Source organism: Lipophrys pholis (assembly GCF_963383615.2).
Source record: "Lipophrys pholis genome assembly, chromosome: 15".
NCBI classification, from domain to species: domain Eukaryota; kingdom Metazoa; phylum Chordata; class Actinopteri; order Blenniiformes; family Blenniidae; genus Lipophrys; species Lipophrys pholis.
In genome coordinates this window covers 17,957,110-17,977,658 of record NC_137642.1, presented here as the reverse complement: position 1 = coordinate 17,977,658, position 20,549 = coordinate 17,957,110, and the positions used below count along the sequence as shown (strand labels likewise).

General features: G+C 43.5%; 1 protein-coding gene across 5 annotated transcripts in view; it reads left to right on the top strand.

The window, feature by feature from the left end:
- mymx (myomixer) overlaps nucleotides 1-20,549 on the top strand; it is a 32,012-nt gene that overhangs the window by 8,818 nt on the left and 2,645 nt on the right. For 3 of the 5 annotated variants that reach the window (XM_080481997.1, XM_080481994.1, XM_080481993.1), the window contains 20 exons: nucleotides 1,425-1,587; nucleotides 5,098-5,234; nucleotides 5,336-5,432; nucleotides 6,131-6,280; nucleotides 6,541-6,690; nucleotides 7,152-7,408; nucleotides 8,493-8,628; nucleotides 9,024-9,233; nucleotides 9,664-9,816; nucleotides 10,835-11,052; nucleotides 11,366-11,549; nucleotides 11,632-11,778; nucleotides 12,295-12,654; nucleotides 16,472-18,418; nucleotides 18,931-19,065; nucleotides 19,170-19,244; nucleotides 19,324-19,410; nucleotides 19,505-19,596; nucleotides 20,257-20,342; nucleotides 20,420-20,477. In XM_080481997.1, the coding sequence (XP_080338123.1) occupies nucleotides 1,425-1,587; nucleotides 5,098-5,234; nucleotides 5,336-5,432; nucleotides 6,131-6,280; nucleotides 6,541-6,690; nucleotides 7,152-7,408; nucleotides 8,493-8,628; nucleotides 9,024-9,233; nucleotides 9,664-9,816; nucleotides 10,835-11,052; nucleotides 11,366-11,549; nucleotides 11,632-11,778; nucleotides 12,295-12,654; nucleotides 16,472-18,418; nucleotides 18,931-19,065; nucleotides 19,170-19,244; nucleotides 19,324-19,410; nucleotides 19,505-19,596; nucleotides 20,257-20,342; nucleotides 20,420-20,477 (4,842 nt within the window). The remainder of the gene's footprint in view (nucleotides 1-1,424; nucleotides 1,588-5,097; nucleotides 5,235-5,335; nucleotides 5,433-6,130; nucleotides 6,281-6,540; nucleotides 6,691-7,151; nucleotides 7,409-8,492; nucleotides 8,629-9,023; nucleotides 9,234-9,663; nucleotides 9,817-10,834; nucleotides 11,053-11,365; nucleotides 11,550-11,631; nucleotides 11,779-12,294; nucleotides 12,655-16,471; nucleotides 18,419-18,930; nucleotides 19,066-19,169; nucleotides 19,245-19,323; nucleotides 19,411-19,504; nucleotides 19,597-20,256; nucleotides 20,343-20,419; nucleotides 20,478-20,549) is intronic. The other 2 variants (XM_080481995.1, XM_080481996.1) reach the window with 2 other exon arrangements.

Below are 20,549 nucleotides of genomic sequence, written 5' to 3'. Positions count from 1 at the left end.
CGCCTTTCACAATTAAAAGCCTGATGTAATCTGAAACAGGGCTGAAGCTGAGATGGGGCATGTTTACAAGAAAACTTTTTATGGAATTTGTAAAACAGATTTATTGGTAGTGTAGCTTTCAGTGAGTATCCAGACTTTTACATCATTGGAATTTCTAGAACATCAGAACCCTTATCTAACCTAATGAGTACAGCCGGGCTTAATTGCTGTGGTAAAACAGGAGCCAAACCCAAGAAAGTACATTATTGCATGTACACTATGGTCTGTACTGTTCACATTAACGTGGTTACAGACTTCAAGCATGTGGAAAAAGCATCACTTAATTTCAGAGCAAATATGCACATTGGTAGTTTGTATCTTCATTTTAACAGTTGCTAACAGACTCTTGTTTTCATTATCATTGTTTTTTGTTGTTTTTTTTTTAATCAAATTATGCTGTTTGTGCGCTCTGGATTCTAGCGAGATATATCAGTTTTGCAGCAAGTAGCAGAGATGTTAAATGCGCATTAATTACTTACGCATCAGAATCAGAACAGAAATAATTGTCATTGTTTAGGAAACCTGGGAACAATAGTAGCAGAGTAGAACTATAACAAGTATTTCATTATTATTATCTGATTTCAATCGATGTATATGCAGAGTACAAATAGCCTGTTTCTGTTCTTCAATCCATAATTTCAACATTTCTGTACCCACTTGATTCAACTTGAACTTTGCTGCGGCCAGAAGCCCAACCAAGTACAAAGAGACACAATCATCCAACAGACAGGTTCACCCATACAAGCAATTTGTAGTCACTAAAAGATGTTTATTTTTTGAGAAACAAAAGAATAAAGGCTCCAAATTCACAATTGAACTGGGGTCCTCTCACTGTGAGCCAAGAGTGCTAACCACTACATCACCCTACAGCACATGTTAAAACCAAGCATTTGGATTTTTTCCTTGTTATCCATCCTAAAATTTGTTATAAAATTAGAGTTGCTTGGACTGATGCAAAAAAAAGGTAGTCGTAAGTGAACAAAGTCAGGATTAAACGCGACAGATATTTGTGCTGCATGAGATTCTTTCCATCTCTTGATGGCAAGTAAAAATTGACTAATGGATAACAATAAAAATATTGGAAGGCTAAGGAAAAGATTCAATTATTCCTAATAAAAAAGCACAACTCAAGTCAGCAGTTCTGACATCCTTCTCCAAAATCTCTCCCGTCCAAGAATCTCTCAAGCTCCGAGCCGCTCATGTCGGTGGCCTATCTTTAGATCCAAACATTACATCATCGTCTTATCGGTTGTGTTTCATAACCATTTCAATCAAAATAACACAAACACTGGTATAAAACCTCATAGCCATAATTGGAGTTCATTGCGAGCCCCTGAAGCGTGTTGTCAGCGGCGCAGTGACCTCCCGCTCTGCTCGCCCTGCAGGAGTGACAGGACCACACTCTCTCTCGCTGGCTCCACTTTCACCAGGGAAGACGCTGACCTCCTGACAGCAGCCCGGGAACCCCACTGCAACATGGGAGCGGAGGCGTATGGGATCATGGGAAAGGAGGTGAAGGAGGAGCAGAATCGTCTGAAGGGCTGTGTGGTGAGTGGCTCTGGTATTTCATTCTCCTGCCGGAGAAACCACACTCTGTGCCTCTTGGGAAGGAGAGAACAACGCCATCACTACTGGCAAAAGATGAGACCAGCCCCTACCAGTCCTACGAAATCTGTGGCTGCAGAAAGTGACGCACTTTGTCCTCTGGTTTGGAAAAGGCCAGATTTATAACTTAAGCAGATTTTTTCCAAAATACAGTTTGACAGATGTGCTGTAAAGCAGCAGCTTCTGGTCTTGGCACCCAAGCTACTGCTAGTTTTCCATACTACTCGCTAATTAGTTATATTTAAAAGCATCATCTTGTGTCGAAGCCTTAAAACAGTGAATTAAGTTATAATAAATATCCGCTCCCAGGGCGACAGAGAGTGGCACTGACTTTGCTCTCTGTTTCTTTCCAGTCTTCCCAATCCCCGAACAAGAACCTCAAGGCTGCATACGTTACCTATACAGCATGGCCCCGTAGAAGTCACAGGAAGACCTTGTAATGACACTATTTATTCTGGCACAAAAACTCCATCTGTTTCCATGAAAAATGGCAGGTTGTGCCTGTACAACACGGTTGAACAGCAGGCCAGAGCAAATAGGACTTTCCCTCCGACCCCAAATTTCACTTTATAGTGTAAAAAATATGTCGGCTTTCAAGCATTCTAACAAAAGCACATTCATTTGAACTAATCGTGTCTTAATAGATGGTCTGTGGGTCAGTCCAGGTTGAATGAATTAACCACATGCTGCATGTGGCTGGCTGCCTCAGACACGACATTCCCTATCCTGGCGGCCTGCTGGGATTTTATTGGATATATGGCTGCTCCTATAGTGACCCTACTGCCCAGAAACAGACAAGGAAATATACGTTGCGTCTTCTGCACGATGGCATATCCAGAAACTTAAGTATGTGGTATGTTAAAAACAGTATTTATCTTTAAATTTAGTATATGAATTTTAAAAATGAAACTTCTTTAAAACCTGTAAACGAATGCATGGAAACGACTTGTGTCCCACAATGAAATGCTATTCTCATCTTTCTGACTTTGAGCACTCCTGAAGTCTGGCCATGTTTGGCAAAATATGTGAGAGCCCAAAATGAGCATTTCTTTTAGTTTTATTGTAATTATCAATATATTTCATTTTTATTTCCGAGCTTGTTGTCGTCTCCTCTTGTTGGCCCTGTGATCTCAGTCAATTGGACCAATGAGCCTTTACTCAGCTGTATAGTATCTGTCTGCAGGGACTATAGTCGGATTCATCCTGATTCCATTCACTGCAGCTTGTAGCCTGTACAGTGGGAGCTGGGAGTTGCCTGGGTGCACTGTCTGTGGGAGCGGTACTATTTATAGAATAGTTAAAAAGACATTGTAAACAAATTTCTGGAGCCAAAAGGCCAAACTCAGCGCCAAGCACAAGCAAAAAGTCCTACAGTCAAAGCAATTTGTCACATACTTTCACTGCACTTTCACTCCAGCTCCCAAGTGACCTGAACTAAATCCAGTAGTTAGTAGAACATGCAAGTGCTGTAGTCTGTGGGCCGACACTGGGAAATGACACATTTACTGGATCTGCGAAAGTGTGTGTATGTATGTGTGTGTGTCGAAGTTTCGTCCTGTGGTGCAATTTGAATAAACTAAAAGTAACCATCATGGTTTAATGACGGTCTGTCCACATGCGTACACATGTTCAAATCTATACATCCATGTCCTTATGTCAGCAGTAGTATGGCCTCTTGTTTCTGGGGGTAAACATGGCTTTCCGTCTGTTTCTCTGGTTAATTGTGGCCAGATGTTGTGGCTGGAGACCAGATGGGCTCGGTGCTAAGTGATAGTTCTTGGCTGACATCACGTCATAGCACAGTGGAGAAAGACACTGAGGGGAGCAGGAGATCAGCAGGAAAGTGATAAGAACAGACAAGACCCAGACAATGAAAAGTGTGCTGCAATGGCAGAAGATTAGCTGAAATGTAAAAACACAGAACACCACTGAATATGACAGAGCAAATCATTAAACAGCTACTTCCGTGGTGTAACTGACACTACTTATTTTCATACGGTGGAATGAGATGTGGATTGCACCAGAGGAGTTGTTTACAGTGGAAACCACTGTCAAGGATGAAGGACAGGAGCAGATATCTGGGGAGGAGATGGCAGTGATAGTTATCAAGCCTGTCAGGTGAATTGTGTCTTCTGGGGCTCCAGCTGGCGAATGAGGCGATGATGTGCCTCTTTAAAAGTAGTATTATCCAATGAAATGACTGGCAGGTTTTTAAATGGTGTTGGACACCTTCAGTTCTACTCCACTTGCATACATTTGGAGAAAACCCCGGCCCCAAGTTTTCTCACTCAAAGTGATCCAATCATAGCTACATCATAAACTAACAGTCACCAGTTCTTGTGTTTAGTATACTATGTAATTTCAAATCTTTCACTTAATTTGGCATTGATTATTGTCTGACCAAAGCATGTAACATGTTATATGTATTGTATTGTTTAAGACTTTTCTATATATTAAGCACATTTAGAAACAATGTCACAGTAATAAGTACTTGGCAAACAACTAATGCAAAATAATTGAAAGGAAATACATTCCTTTGTTTATACTGATTTATAATAAATAATGGTTATGTTGTGAATGATTTGGGGGATGTTTTCTTGCACTGATTCCATTGGATCCTGTTACTTTATGATGTTCCACATATTCTTTTGAAGTAGACTATCATGGATGAAAAGACCAGCTTCAGGGATTACTCACTGTGTTTTCTGTAATAGTCCAGATTCATCCAGTTCTCATTGGAAACTCTGCTGCAGAGTCCTTTGGCCAACCTTTAAAGTACCGAGATGGTTGTAAAAGTGCCTTAGTGGCTGTTGACATTTTTAATATATTTCTGAACATAGACAAGGTCTAAAGCTTTGGCATTGACCTTGCTGAAAACTCTCCTGCATAGCTGTTAAGTGAAGCTGGGGTGGATGGCAATGGAAATCATCGTCAGGGACAGAGGGCTCTGCTGCTTTAATGAGAGCTGGGGAAAGGGCATTTAAAAGCAGTTACACTCCCAACAACAATGGCTCCTTTTCATCAACCAGAGCGGTTTAGCACATGCTGCTAAATTTGCTACACCTAATATGTTCATTTATGAAGTTATTTTCATTTATTTAAACTTTTGCTGCCATCTTTAGTATTTTTATTACACATGCTGTTGCTGTCAAACTGAAATAGCTGGTGTCTTTAGCCCGGTCTGGGTTGTGTCACAGAGAATAGCCAACCTTTAGTGAGTGTGCTTTGCGTCTTTATGGGTGAAACCTTAGTCTGGGCAGCTGTCCACCTTGTCCAGCCTCCAGCCAGAGTGTAACATTCACATTAGCAGTGAACTACCGAGCCACAGAAGGAAGTATTCCTTTCTGAGATGTTTATGCATTTCTTCGAAAGACGATATACATCAAGCAAAGTGTTGCCCGCATGCTGATCTTGTACATTTTCCCAGAGACACTTTGACTGCTTCGTTTACAGAGCACCGGTGACTGTGAGAACGGCAGGCGAACCCAGAGCCAAGATCAGCAATCGGCGAGCCCTGCCTCGACACCAACGGGAGACGGCCCAGCCTGCACCAACAGTGCCATCGTCAGACATCAGTTTAAAGGGGAAAGGTGACATTTTAGTCTGGCTTCACTCTCAGTCTGTGACTTACATAATAAAGGGTCTTTATGTAAGTCATAATTAGAGTCACATGTCTGTATTTTCTTTGTAGCGGGAAGCCCAGAGCAGAGCCCAAGCTTGCCACCGCCCCTCAAGGCCACCCACAGCTTCACGCACAGCTCCAGAAGTTCACCGTGTCTGCAGACAAGGTGACCCGACCTCTGCCTGGCACCAGAAATCAATTTACAAAACTGCCTATGTTCACAACGCAAGCTGTGCTGATAGAAACGGTCTCCTTAGTGTGAAGTCTTGACTTCTCATGTCAATTCTCTGGAAAGAAAAGAAAATTATCTGTTGAGTTAATGTGCAGTAATATTAGTTCATGTTTTAAAAATAATGATGACAATCCGACCTTATATTCTGATTTTGAAGTTTTAAAGTGAGTTCACACACTCTTAAACTGATTAATGTTTGAGCCTTAGTGCCATGCCACTATCCCGACAGGTGAATTAAGCTTTTCATTTTCATTTTCCAGCCTTTGTAGCTCAGTCTTTCTTTTAGTTTGTGGGTGATTTGGTTTGTGAGTTCCATCAGTCAAATATGCATTTTAACTATTCCCAAAAGTTAGGCATAGCTAACTAAACTGTTCTGTAATCAACCCGAACATTAATCTTTCTTGCAAGAATTCCACTTTCTTACATAATGACCAACAATTAATTGACCATCGACATATTGCACATCCCTGTAATTGCAGCCTGGGTAATTTAAATGTCATGATTTGAAGTATCATGTTTCTCTGGCTTTGGAAACTCTATTACATTTGCGGTGTGTTCTGCAATCACATATTTCAATCCTCATTGGTTTAACCCATCTCTGTTTCACATCCTTGCCCCAATGTCAACCTCAGACTTTGTCCTGGCTCAAAGACAACGTCTCCATGGCCACACAGGTGTGCTCAATAGCCAGCTTCGAGGGGCTGGACGCCGCCAGGAAGTGTCAACAAACTCTGGAAAAAGAAATCCTCACCAACAGAGCCAGGATAGAGGTGGTCAAAAGGGTAAATCCAGGGCGCACCATCACATTCTACACTTCTGTTTAAACATGAGCTTTGGACCATTACCTTGAAAAGAAAAAAAAAAAGATCTCTCACATTTCCTGATCCAGGCCACTTGGCAGGTCTGGTTTGCATACTAATGAAATAATGAGCTGATGTCTCCTCTGAGACAACTTTATGTACCCACAGATTAGGTCTGTATTTCACAAGTGAAATTTTTCCTCGTCACATGTTCTCATCACATTTTAACGCCTGGACCTCAGGAGGGCTACGGGCTGGTCCGTGCACAGCACCCAGGCAGCACCAGGATTGAAGAATTTCTCGGCCAGCTGGAAGTCCTGTGGGAAGAGCTGAGGAGGAGGCACCAAAGAAATGCCGCCTTTCTGCTGGCCTCAGAGGAGCTTGGTTTTAGAGTAAGCTTCATAAATTATCTCTAAGCAGGGCCCTGTCTAAAGTCATCCCATTTTAGAAGAAATTTATGGTTATGGCAGATTTTTCTGGCTTAATTCCACCGCAGTTGGGAGCTTATTGAGCAGAGGCTTGGATTATGTAAACGCATAGGTAGAACTTCAATCGCAAAAAACCTTAATTGATAACAGTCTTTCATGGTACTTTCACAACAACTTATGTAAGTTCAACCGAGGCTTATGAATCTTGCTTCCATATAATTTGATTATGAGTTGGAGAGAGGCCGCAAATCCAGATTGATGACTTTTTGGAAAGCCTTTTACTCAAAAACTTGTAGTTCAAAGGAGTCTACTGTCTCTGTGGGGTCCCTTTTGGTTTGTTTTTGCTGTCCACTAAATCACTTGAAAGTCACAGCAGGGGAAACTCCTGCATGACGAAACAACATCCCCTCTTCTGTTCGGTGCAGGCTGTGAAGGTGCTCCAGGCGCTTGGCAGCCTCGAGGCCTGGCTGGAGTCGGTGGAGCTTTCCATGAAGGAATCTGCGTTAGCCGGGGACCCTGAAACAATGAGCATGGCCGAGAGGGAGAGCTGTCTGCTGGAGAGGGAGGTGGCAGCACGCAGCCTGGAGCTTGGTGGCCTGAGGCAGGAGGTGGACCGCCTCCACGCCCACAATCATCCACACACACGAGGGCTGCCAGCACGCATGGAAGAGGTGGAGAGAAAGTAGGTTTTTTTTTTTTATTTTTTTTATTTTTTAAGGGGGAGTCAGGGATAGCCCACTGATGCTTGCCATTAAAGATTTCTGTTATGAATCCGAACAATCAGACTCTGGTGCTCGTCAGTGTGGTCAGGAAATGAAGTCAGTCACTCTTTCCAGGACCTCAACAGGTTTGGCATCGCCACGTTTGTAATCCAACATGGAAGAGTTTATTCATAAAATCCCCAATTTCTATTTTAAGATAAACAATTTCACCCCATAAAACAGAGGAAAACACTGGGTGTATATCCATAGATCTCATAAGTTTTCATTTTTTTTCCATGTTGGCTCAACGTTTTCTCCATGCGCTCATTAACAGCACAGCTCAGGTTCATTCATTTGGGATTCATGCAGCAATAAGCAAGGTGTACCCTGCTGCTCTGACTTCCACTTCACCCACGCTTGTCAGTGTGTGTCAGAGTCACCCACTCCATGTTGGTAAGATGACGCCTTTCTCATGCTTGGCGTTTGAAAGACAGTTTATAGCCATGCTTTCAGTAAAATCTCATGATGTTGGCCGGCTCACTGGACATACCTTTGTCTATAAACAGAAGGTCAGATTCTATAAGGCAATGCCGAGTGGACTAAAGAAAATAAAGACAGAAAAAGGTGTCGGCGTAAGTGTTTCCAGGGTGGGGGCAGAGATGTCCACTTGTGCAGTCTGAGGGAGCATTGATGCAGGTAGAGGCTCTCAGCAAGCAGCTGTTAGACACTTGGTATGAGGTCATTATTTAACACTACATAGAAGTCACTTAAGGCTCATTTATTCTGAGAAAAATACCCTTTCAAATCAAGCCCTTTACCTTTTTATATATAAACTCTGCACAGGGGGAGCCTTTACGCCGAGAGGTACAGGATGTGTTTATGTGACACATGATATATGATAACATAAACAGCACTCAAGCATGGCAACAGACTCACCCAGTAAACTGCCAGCGGTCTCTGTGATGTGGTTCAGCTGAAGGATGCGGGGTTGTGATTGAGGATATGCGCCACAGCTAAGGTGTTACTCTTAGTTAAAACATTCCTGCTGATGTTTGTGGTTTCCAGGTACTATCGCATTCAAAGTGCTCTGACCCAGCAGAGCTCTGAGCTTCAGGACACGCGCATGCTGACTGAGTTCCTGGAGCGTGTGGAGCTGGAGGAGAGCCAGGAGCTCAGCGGGAATCGGTACAGCCTCACTCAGGTAAAGAAAATATGTTTAAAGAGGCGAGACTGGAAGGATCAGCTCATTGAAAGTTATATTAAAGGATGGAATGTTCAAATGTACAGTCAATGTGGCTGATTTGATCATTGTTCTCAAAACTCCCGATGCGCCATGCTGATAGCCTCTCTGTGTGGAGTTTGCAAATCCAAAAACATGCTTTTAAGGTTAACCGGTGACTCTAAAGTTCTCTTAGGAGTGAATGTGGTTGTGTGTCCTTCTGTGTTAGCCCTGTTAAACTGCCTTCACCCATAATGAGCAGGAATTTTGCTGTAGCCCCCGCCCCCCCATGGATGAATGGATAAATAGGTACGTACATAAAAGTATCATTGACGTGACCACTGAATATCAGCTCTTTTGCTCTGTGTGCCTGACAGGCTTCTCACAACGGAATGTCCACCACTCCTACGTTGATGGGCTTCCAGAGAAGTGTTCACGGTGATGGTGGAAATGGTGAGCCCCTGATTGAGGCCATGGGTGACCCGGTGGAGGAGCTACGAGAGGCTGTTGAGATGCTGAATGACACAGTGAGGGAAAGAGGTCGGTCACAGAACCACGACCAGGCCATCCAGGCCCTGCTGAGCAAAGTAAGGCGGAGTTCTCTGGAAAGTGTGGGTACATGGGAGCAGTAGCTCTGGCTCAGTGGAGCCAAGGGTTTCAGTAGTGTTAGGTTATAATGATCTCAGATGATGCTGGATGGTTTTTAAGTTTAATAGAGCCACATCTGGTTTCCTTTTTTCCATGGCTGTGTACTTTAATGAGACCCAAACAAGCCACCACCCCCCTACACAGGAATGTTTTGGTGTTAATTCTATTTATTCTCAGTTTAAAAAAAAAAACAAAAAAAAAAAACGAACACATGTCAAAATAGCACATGCACAGATGCAGGGGCGGAAACTCCATGACACCATTTTGAAAAGAAATTTGCCGTTTGGTTCTTAGTGGGAAACAAATCATACACTGTGAAGTATAATGACTTAATTACATCCTACTCATGATGACTTTGTGCCTTACCAGCATGCCCGCCTTGCGGTGCGTGTGGAGGAGTGCCTGAGCTGCAGCAAGGAGCTGAAACTGGACATCCTGGAAAAGGAGACCGACATGGCCATCCAGTGTGAGCCGGATCGCTGTGGCCTGGAGGCTCTGGAGGACAAGCAGGACCACCTGGAGGTGAGAAGACGACACCAGCATGAGTTGGGATCATGATGGAAACATCTGAAATGATTCGTGGTGCAAATACTTGCAGTGTTTTACTCTATTAACTTTGAATCTTGTTGTTTCCCTCAAACCCCACCCACCCACCCACCCATCTGTCTCTCACTCACATTGCTCCACAGTCTGTTTTCTGTTGTGCCAGGATTTTTCACAACAAAGAAAATCAGGGGGGCAGACCACCCCCACTTTTGTGCTGTGTCTAATTTATTACATAAACAGTACCAGGGAAATCACACACGTACAGGCACACATAGAGCGTGCAAAAGTTTATTATTCACATGGGATATTTATTTATGCTTGTGTGAGTCACTGTTCTGTTAGCTCTCAATACGTGTGTGTATGTTTATGAGTAAATCTGGTCGGGTGTGTGTATGACTGGCCAGGGGTCACAGAGTTGGAGATGTGAAGTTGGTAAAGTTCTGTGTGAGTCACTTTTGGGCAGTGGCATGTCACACACACACACACACACACACACACACACACACACACACACACACACACACACACACACACACACACACACACACACACACACACACACACACACACACACACACACACACACACACACACACACACACACACACACACACAGCTGTCTGGAGTTGATACCATTGAAGAGCAGAAATGACCTAATCTCCCATACTGAAATAACTGTGCCGTCAGCAGACAGGCATCCACAACTCTCTGTTCTTGAAGCTGAACTGTAGCTGAGAAACATTATGAAGTATTGCTCCCAGAGAACCTGAATGCTATTAATTACTGTCTCGTCAAAAGCAGAAAAAAAAGAAGTCAAGATTGCAAGCTTGCTATACCGTGGCAGCCCATATGTAGACCATATGGGCCCCTAACTGAATAATATGCATAAAGCTGTGGAGATGAGGTCATAGTCAGAGATACTATTGGTACAGGCTGTTTTGAGTGATACCAGGTTTGATGGGAGATGATAGGTTTTCACTGTGATTCTCTACAGATTGTGTATGAAGTCATCAAGGAGGACATAAAGGAGATGGAGGACCAGGCTTCACGAATGAATGAGTTGTGTCCGGAGAGAGTCCATATACTCGGGACAAAAGTCCAGACGACGCTCCAGGCCTGGAACGAGCTGGGAAAGAGTATAACAGAGACCAAATGGTGCCTGAAAGAGTTTGTGCACCTTCAGGACTTCTTCAGGAGCTACCTTGCCATGATGTAAGCACGGCATGAGGATGTTGTGACCTTTTCTCTGAGACAGAATTTCTTCCATAATCCACTTTGGTTGAACATCTGCCTATTACAATGTCTCTAAAGGAAAGAACAGGATGTTCTTGTTGTCAAGCATTAGTCCCCAAGGAAGTGTATAATTTAAGATGTGCTGAGAGGGTCAGAGCAAGTTTCCGGGGCCGAGTGTGACAGGGTGATGGATGTCTGTCCTATCAAGGAGAGTCTGGTCATTCTCAGGTTTTGTGAATGTGTGGTTTTTCTCACAGCCCTTTTCCCTTTCCCAATCCACCCCTCTGAATAGCTCCTGGACAGAAGACACGAGGGCTTGCATTTTCTCAGACACAGCTCTGCATGTCTCGAGGGACGGACAGAGGCCACTGGCCGCAGAGTTGGACACGCAAATTGAGCTGAAGTTCAAGGAGTTTGATGAGCTGGCCACAACAGGAAACAATCTTTTAGACAAAGAACACCACCTCACACGGATGGTGAGCGAGGATACCCACCAATAACGCTGCAATTCTGGAATTTGACGTTGGTTTTACTATGTATGTTTTTCAAATCTTGTAGGTTAGAGAGCGCATGGAGGAGCTGAGGAGCATGCTCGGGTGGATCTTAGTACACTGGAGAGCTCAGAAACAACAGTGGCTGGAAAAGATGTGCAGACAGGAGGCCTCACAAGATAACATTTACTCTATGTGCAATCCATTACCAGAGGTAAATAAGCATAGTACGCACTGTGAAAACAAACATGGGCATTTAGTCTAGTGGTGAACACTCACCCATTACAGGGAGAGTGTCCCCCGTTGAATAGTGGGATGGGAGCCTTTTTGTGTGGACTTCGCGTGTTTTCTGTCTGTATAATTGGTTTTTTGACAGGTACTCCACTTTTTGCCGACAATACAAATTCATGTTTGTTATGTTAAATGGTGACACTAAATTGCCCAAAGGTCAATGTATGGGTGGTTGAATGTCTCTCTGTAATGCTTGTTAGCGGATGGCATACCGAGCCTTTCACCACAGGTACAAAGAGAGATTTATAAAAAATATAGAGAGATTTTTATAAATTGTAAAATTGAGGCATCCATATTCACAAAATTTAATTGGTATTAAAGCTTAAAAATTGTCTGGCTTTTGATAGGAAATAAGTTCAAAGTAACTGAGGAAACCAAAATCAGCAGTAAAAGAATCATTCAGTCACATCACATGTTGACTTTGTCTTTTCACACACAGAGTTCATCTCCTCAGCAAGAGGCCCTCCAGACTCAACAGTGCCAAGCTGTCAGCTCATGCAAAGATACAACAAAAGCAGCAAGAGACAGCCAACTCTCGCCCCTGCTGCCCAGGCATGTTGAGCAGTATGAGGAGAAGCAGTCAGACGATGGGTATGAGGTCATGAACAGCATTGGACCCCCGGGCGATTCTCCAAAGGCCAACATGGTGGTGCTCAAGGAGAACAACAGCCCACCTTTAGGGAGCACAGTCAACCTCATCCTGAGCTTTGGTAACACAGGGGACAGTCAGGTTCAGGTGCTCGACCTACCTGCTGAGAATGAAGAGGTGGCAGAGGAGGCCACTGAGCCTGTCCACAGGGTGAGAAACACACTCGGCACTTTACACAAGAAGTTAACAGTAATATTAGACTCCACTGTGTATTTCTTGTCGCTGAAGGTCTCTGGAACAACATTGCATGGGATCCTCTTCTCTCTTGATGTTCATTCCTCTCTCTCTTCTTTGGCCTTCCAATCCTCCTTTTCCTCCCCGTTCCTCCCTCAGTCCACTATGTCTCAATCTTCCCCCTGTAAAAGCTTTTGGAGGCGCTGCCAAGGGCTTTTGGAAAATACTTTGGGTAGTTTAAAGAGAAAGAGAAAGATTTATCGACAGAGTGCAAATGAGGTAAATTGCGCTGTGTGAGCTGGCATTGCATGCAGCGTCTCAAAGTGTGCTGGGACAGCATGCTGTGTGGAGCTGTTTTCTGGGGGCAGCATGTTCTACTAACCCATTACAAGGTACAGCTAGTTTCCCCTGTGCTGCTGCTGCCTGCTGTGCAACTCGGGCAAAGGAGTAAATGTCAGCAAGTCAGGCCAAAGTGCCATCATACTTGTACCGAGACCATCTCCGAAGTCACTGCGGCTGGAAAATTTACAGTTACCAGGAGAAAGGTTAGAAAACACAACAGATTATTTCACTCCTTAAAAACTCACAATTTCCCACTTAACTGCAGTGCTGAATGCATGTCCAAAACCAAATAAATTCCCCACTTGATGAAACACATTATGTCATGATATTTAATGGGATCGGAAAAGAAAGGTGTTATTTTAACAACCCATTTGTAAAAACAAATAAATGCATTAAAGCATCTTATAGCATCCAGTAAGTCTTTTCTCCTCTCATAAACAAACTAAGATTGTTTCAAGTTCCTGAGATACATTTAGAGCAAACTTGGTTTTTTTGTTTTTTTTTTGCTATGTTCCATAAAGTTTAAGATGATTTCTAAGATATTGATTGCATGTGAAGTAATGGATATTGTACAATGCGTGGTGTGTTCTGTTAAGTGTCTTTGCAATACCATGTTTGAAGAAGCAGAAACAAGTTCAAACTTTCACGCTTTTTACACTTGTATATAAAAAAAAGACTTTTAATGCCGATGAAAGTAGAAACACTGTATGAACCTCTTTACTAGTTGAAAAAACTTCAAGCTTTGGAAAGTATTCGGCTTTGGAAAGTATTAAAGGGGACATATCATGCTAAATCCACTTTTTTAGCCCTTAAATGCATTTTGTTGTATATTTAGAGTGTTTAGAAGTACAGAAAAGTTCAAAGTAGTCTCTTCAGGTGCTCCGTTGATATCTTTATATTCTGTTTTGGTCATATTTTGCGATCGGTTTCGATTTTTCTATTCTCTATTACGTTTTTTGAACAATGACGTCACAGTATTCTCAGCGGAACTGCCAAATTAGGACATCGACATTTCGAGCAATCCGCCATTTTTGTTTCTCGCTGCGATTTTGTAGTCCAACCGAAGTTACGAGAGGATAAGTCGAAATGTTCGGTTGTTGGATGTAGTAACCCACAAGCTTCGTTACACCGTCTCCCAGCATCAGAACCTTTTCGAAGTGCCTGGTTGAGTTTTATTTTTCACAGAAATGTACCCACATCTGTGGGTAAGGTCATTTTTGTGTGCGCGAAGCACTTTAAGGACGACTGCTTCAGCAACCTCCGCCAGTATAAAGAAGGATTTGCCGAAAGACTTCGTCTGATTGAGCGGTCAGTTCCTTCTATCTATGGAGACGACGAACAGAGCACTTCGGTAAGCTGTATATAACGCTAAAAAGTGTGATGATAAGACGTCCCTGTCATTGTTTTGTTAGCATTAGCAGTTGCACCGTCTTCATATGTTAGCGCTGTGTGCTCGTTTTAGATTATAATGTAACTTCTGTGTTAAATAGTCGTTGTAATACAGGCAGTATTGTAGTAGTGGGCATGGATGGAGAAGTTAGTGTAAATATAGTAACACACCATTGCGTTACATCCATATGAAGACGTTGTTCTGTAGGTGCATCATGGTCATTTTCATCTCGCTCCGCCGGGTCCGACTCTGGCTCCAACATGTATGGCTGGATGGACAAATCTTCCGTTGTTGACATTTTGTAAATAATGTGTGAATATAAAGTTTCTGCGCCGCTAGATAATTGTATCTGTTCTATCAAACTACAAAGATGGCCGAACAGGGTGACGTTGAACCGAGTGTCACCTCTGCAACCTGGAGAGGAGGCAGGGTATGAAGTGTCTCATTTGCATTTGAAGAGACCGCCCCAAAACGAGTTGCTCTCAGAAGCACATCAGAAAAGGGGTTGAAAAGGGGCCTGTGGAGCTCTAATAATGAGGAATTCAGACCCAAGCATTGCAGTTTCGCGTTGTATAGACCACAACTGTATGATTTATATGTAAAAGGGAAGGATTTAAAAGCATGATATGTCTCCTTTAAAGAAAAAGTCATCCTTTGAAAGATTTCTCTACAGGCGGTTTCCCATCTCAAAGGAGACAACTTTGAACATTTCCCCTAAATCAGGTCACTGATGGGGAATGGGGTAATGCACTAATGCTCTGATTCTGATTCATCTGGTTCACTTCCAGCCACGTCGACACTAGTTGTCCTTGTAAAACGGTAACACATTTCATAGACCTCGTTTCATTAGAGCTGCCTTGTTGTTTAAGTCCTTTCACATTTATAAACAGTATAATCACAACTAAAGGAATTATGATGAAATGAGTAGTGTGAAGTAATAGTAGTGTTTTTGATATGTAGGGAAAAATAGAAAAATATAGATTTAAGTAAAGTTATTTAAAAAAAACTCTACATGAATGTATTTTCACTGCCATGAAGAGGTTATTCAAGCTGTATTAGACTCCAGTCTTTAAACAACTAGAATAATGGCCCCTATAAGAATCAAGCATCAAAAATTGATGAGTATAACTCGGATTTGTTCAGGTCAGAATAAATCTTTGCAATACTGAAAAGCTTTTTCAACTCGTCTTATGTTATGTGGTTTAATTCCTAGCAGAAAATAAATAAATAAAACTGTGTCTTTCAAACAGAACATTCAAGTATTTCTTTGAACCTCGAATTTTTAAATGAGGTGAACTTTAAAAGTGGAAAGCACTGATGGCAGGGATCAAATAAGTATGAGTAAGAATAGCAGATGAAAACCTCTCCCTGCTGTGCATGTTGACAGAAGCCCACCCCTCTCATTCTGTCATTCCATCAAGAGCTTGATGAAAACCCGGTCGTGTCTGGCTGCCTGGCAGCCGTGCCCACAATTGTTTGAAAGAAAAGAGAGACGCACTCCGGAATGGCTCCCAGCAGGACTGCGTCCGAAATGCCAGCGGCGGTGCAGCGATTAAACAGGGAACCAGGGCTGAACTTTCAGGAAAGGAAAGGCCTCCAGACTGCACACCATGATTTATAGTCTGGGGCTTCCACAGAAACAAGAGATTAGTCACAGAGTTGAAGGTTCAAGACATTACAGCTGTGTATGACGGCATGTGCGGCCACATGTGATTTTCATTTAAATCCTGCAAGTGTGCAAATGTAATCAGGTCCATGTTACTTTTGTCCTTTCATCTAACGTTTTTGTCTTTCATGATTTTTTTTTCATATGTTTGCATTGTTGTGTGACGCTCAAGCATTCCTGCATCCATTGTTTTCTAGGATGTACGAGGTGATTGTCTCAGTCAGTTTTGCTCCCTTGTCCTCATCCATCTGTAACACACAAAACGGCTCTTGTCCTCACAGAGAGCTACGATACCTCAGCCTGGAACATGCATGCGTCTGTCTGCAGTTAATGGTTTGAGATACATTATATACAGCTTCAGCACCCATTTAATATCTCTTTCTTTTTGTCTTTAGGTAAGTACGTACTTGCATGTCAAGGATAACAACCTGGCTGTGGCCCCAGTGTATGAGAGTATTACCCTGCCTCGCCTAAAGACTCGCTCTGCAGCCTCGGCCTCCCCCACCTTCCTACCATCCTCCTCCATGCCACCTGCCTCAATGCCGGGCCCACAGTTGAGCAACGTGACCTTCCACCCGTCAACGGGAAGTGGCAACAGCTCCATCTTCAGCAGCCTCAAGAGAATGGGGAAGAAGCGGAAAAGGAAGAGAGATGCTCGACGTCACACTATCCAGAAAATCATGGGCGTGGAGGAGCAAACAGAAGGGATGCCTCATTACGCCAGTGAGGCGATGACATATGACACACATACATGGCCTCTGAAGGAAGGCCGAAGGAAGAAGAGTGCAGCAAAGAATGGGGCCACAGCTTCTGCTGTGGCCTATATGAAGAATCCCCTACTGAAAGACATAGATACAGAGTGTTCGGGAGAATACAGCATTACTCCGTACGCTGTGTCAGAAGGGCCGAACACTTCAGGTCAGGTGAGGAGTCACTGCAGATTCCTCTCGCTGGGCTCTGTGCTGAGCTTTGATCTCCCTAAAGACATGACTCTCATCCCCAGCATCCAGGATATCATTACCATAGCCCCACTAGAGTCCAAAAACGGGGGGGCGACTCATCCCGCCCCCCACTCCCAGAGACACACAGTCCTGAGCTCCTTCAGGCAGACTCGGCCTACTCCCACCGTCACACACAGTTCAGCTGAAATCGGCTTGTCAGAAATAACGGCCTCCACGGTTGCAATAAAAGATGCGCCTGATGTGGACAACAGTTTCCAACGTCTTCCTTCCCCAGAAGAAGATGAGGATCAGACTGTTCCCTGTGATAACCTGTCCAAAACCAAGTTTGCTCTGCATGACAATCAGGAGGTTGAATGGGACAAAATGATGCCAGAGATTGAAATCAGTACAAATGAAAAGGATGGGCCATGCCACTCCTCAGAGCTACCTATTTATGTAAACCACCCCCCAACTTCATGTAGAGGAGGACATAGGCACAAGTGTCCTAGTGTGAATACTCTCATTCGAGATCTCAATGGACACCATTACCATAAATGTGCAGCAGCCCAAAGTGTGCACGAAGACAGTCCTGGACCTAAACTGAACCAAGCTTGTCACATGAGAGTAAATCTGAAGTCCACAGTGAGTGTGAGCGTTCGACAGGACTCTGTGGACTCTGGTATCTCCACATCTAGCAGCATTAAGCTTTGCACTGACGCTCCATGTGCAGATGATTTGCGGCCTAAGGGTGTGGTGGGGAGGCTTGTATCTCTTGAAGTGGGATCTATAGACTGCAGTGCAGCAAGAGATGACACTGGACCACCCTCAGATTCCTCTCCACCGTCAGCAGGGACGACAACTGAGTCTGTTCACCCCAACCACCAACAGTTTGAGGAGGAGGAGGAAGAGCTGGAGGATATTTGGAATCAGACCACAAAATACAGGCAGAGCATCTGCTCAGACATCATGTACCAGCCCAACCAGGAGGACTGTGCAGCCTCCAAACAAGCCAAGGAACCTCCCTGCAGCTCGTCTTCAGCTACGACCGAGGCCGTGCTCTACAGAAACCTGGTCACGGCCTCAGCACCTAATCTTCTTGTGGCCGAGTTCAAACTACCTTCCCACATTCAGTGTTTGTTGGGCTATGACAAGGATCAAATCCCCAAAGAACACCTTCCTCCACTCACCAAACGGGACAGGAGGTCCTGGGCAGCTTTTACAAACAGGGAATCAGCCAGCAAGACTTCTGCGATGGTGAACGAGACGGCATCTGATCCAGTGAAGCTGCCGGATGTAGGAGACAATCAGAGATATATTTATCAGTACAGGGAGGATGAGGAGGAAGAGGAGGCAAATGTGGGGGAGGAGGAGGAGGAGGACGAGCACACGGGTGGCTTGAAGGTGAGGGCCGCGTTTGATGGAGTTTGAAATTGCCTCCTCTGAGATTGTCCTGTAATTTCAACAGAAATACCTCACATGAGCAGCTTTAACGTCATACAGCGAGTTTGTGTAGTGTAATTAAAGCAAAAAACTGAATTACCCCAATGGTCGAGGATTGTCCACAAATTGTCTACAATCGCAGGCTGTATAACGAGGAAGTCAAAGATAGTCAAGACATAAGTCATAGCCAAGGTAAATAAAATCAACATATTAAGTGAGTGCAGAAATGTTTAAATCAAGTGAGACAGAAAGTGACCTTTCAACATGTGCACCTCATTCACTATAAGATCAGTTAATACTGTAGGAACAAGTGTTAAGTAAGTGTTAATTGCAAGATTGTAGCAGTAAACCTCCAACTGGGATGAGCTGCTTTTATCACTGCTGTAGTGCTGATGATGACGGCAACACAAGCGAAGTAGCGGCTGGAATTGGAATCCAAATTTCTGACTGCGGAGTCATTTCTTCCTGTACAGGACGAGTCCATGAGCCTGCTGTCAGTTCACATAGGTTTAGATGGGACCAGTCAGCAGAACAAAGCGTCACTACGCCTTCAAGACAAACAGAATCCAGAGGAACCGATGGCCACAGGGGGGCGCTGTTTCTTTCTGGTGAGGTCTCCCAACATCATGTGGCCTTGTAGAAATAGAGGTTGTGTTATGAAGCTCTTCCCCCCCCCCCTTGAAAGCAGTCAATTAATTCACACAACTTTCAGAGTGGAAAGCCTGAGCTGCAGTCTATGGAGGGAACACTGGAGAGGAAGCACAAGCTCCAGCTGGGAGGAAAGAAAGTAAGAAGCGTTTAGGCCAGCACGGTCAGCAAACGCAAAGCCCTCAGTCAGCAGCTCACCTCTTATCTTATTTTCACAGGCTGCCTCCAGAGGCTGGAACTGCTACCATGCCGTGCTATATCGAAACACCGTGTGCTTCTACCAGGACAGAAAGGATATACTGAGGGTGAGCACAGGAAAAATACAGGCGGAAAAGAAATCTGAAATTATTCGTTATTGATGGACATGGTCAGTGTTGACCGGTGTGTGTTGTGCTGCAGAGTTCTGCATGCGGCCTCCCGCTGAACCTCACTGGCGCTGAGTGTTCGCCGGCTCCAGAGTACACCAAAAAACCCAACTGCTTCCGATTACGGTAAGACAGTCGTAAACAAGCCGGCCGTAAGAGTTCATACATTATACAATCCGACAAGCAGCCAGAAATGAGACTTGAGGGTTGTGAGGAATAGACTTCTAAAACTATGATACTTCCCACAATATACCAATACTGTCAATAAAAGAAAAAAAAAATTGTCCATCATCAGATAATCAACCTGTAGCTGCACAGACCAAACAAAGAGGAGAGCTCGGTCAGCCGCTTTCCAACACTTGAAACTTCAAATAAAAGCCGAATCTGTGGCATTTTTGTGAGAAATCTTTCCTTTTTAAATTTAGCTGTGCTATAGAGATATAGAATACAAGTCCGTGCCCTTTGCTACCACAAGTCTTGCTGTGTCATTTCCTTAAAATGTGAAAACTATATTTTGATTTTCAGAACTTACAAATTACATTTATAAAGAATAAAACAATAAGAGGTTAAACTATTTTAGTTCACATATATTAAGATTTTAAACATACGGAATTTTCACTGTTTAAAATAAAATCACTTTTCCATTGTGTTTTATTTTAAAAAAAACATGCTTGTATGAAGTGTATTTTTATTGTTTTTATGATTTTATTGTGTGAAAGTCTAAAAGCAATCGCGTAAAGAAAATTGTATGTTTGACCCTTGTGCTGCCTGTAATCTTGTTTTCAGGCTGCGTGATGGGTCTGAATATCTGCTGAACGCCTCTTCACGCTTTATGATGAAGAAATGGATGATGAAGATCCAAGCAAGCACCGGTAAGCAGTAATCTTTCAAATATCACCTTTCCCATCCTGAATTTCTCTTCCACTGATAACGTTGGTATTTCTTGAAGGTCAAAGTGAGCCTTCTGCGGCAAGCGTCCCTGCTGATCAAGATCTCACCATATCTGAGTAAGACGGAGGTCAAATACTTCAATTCCACTGAATGTGCCCAATATTCACTTAATGTCGATATCATAAGCT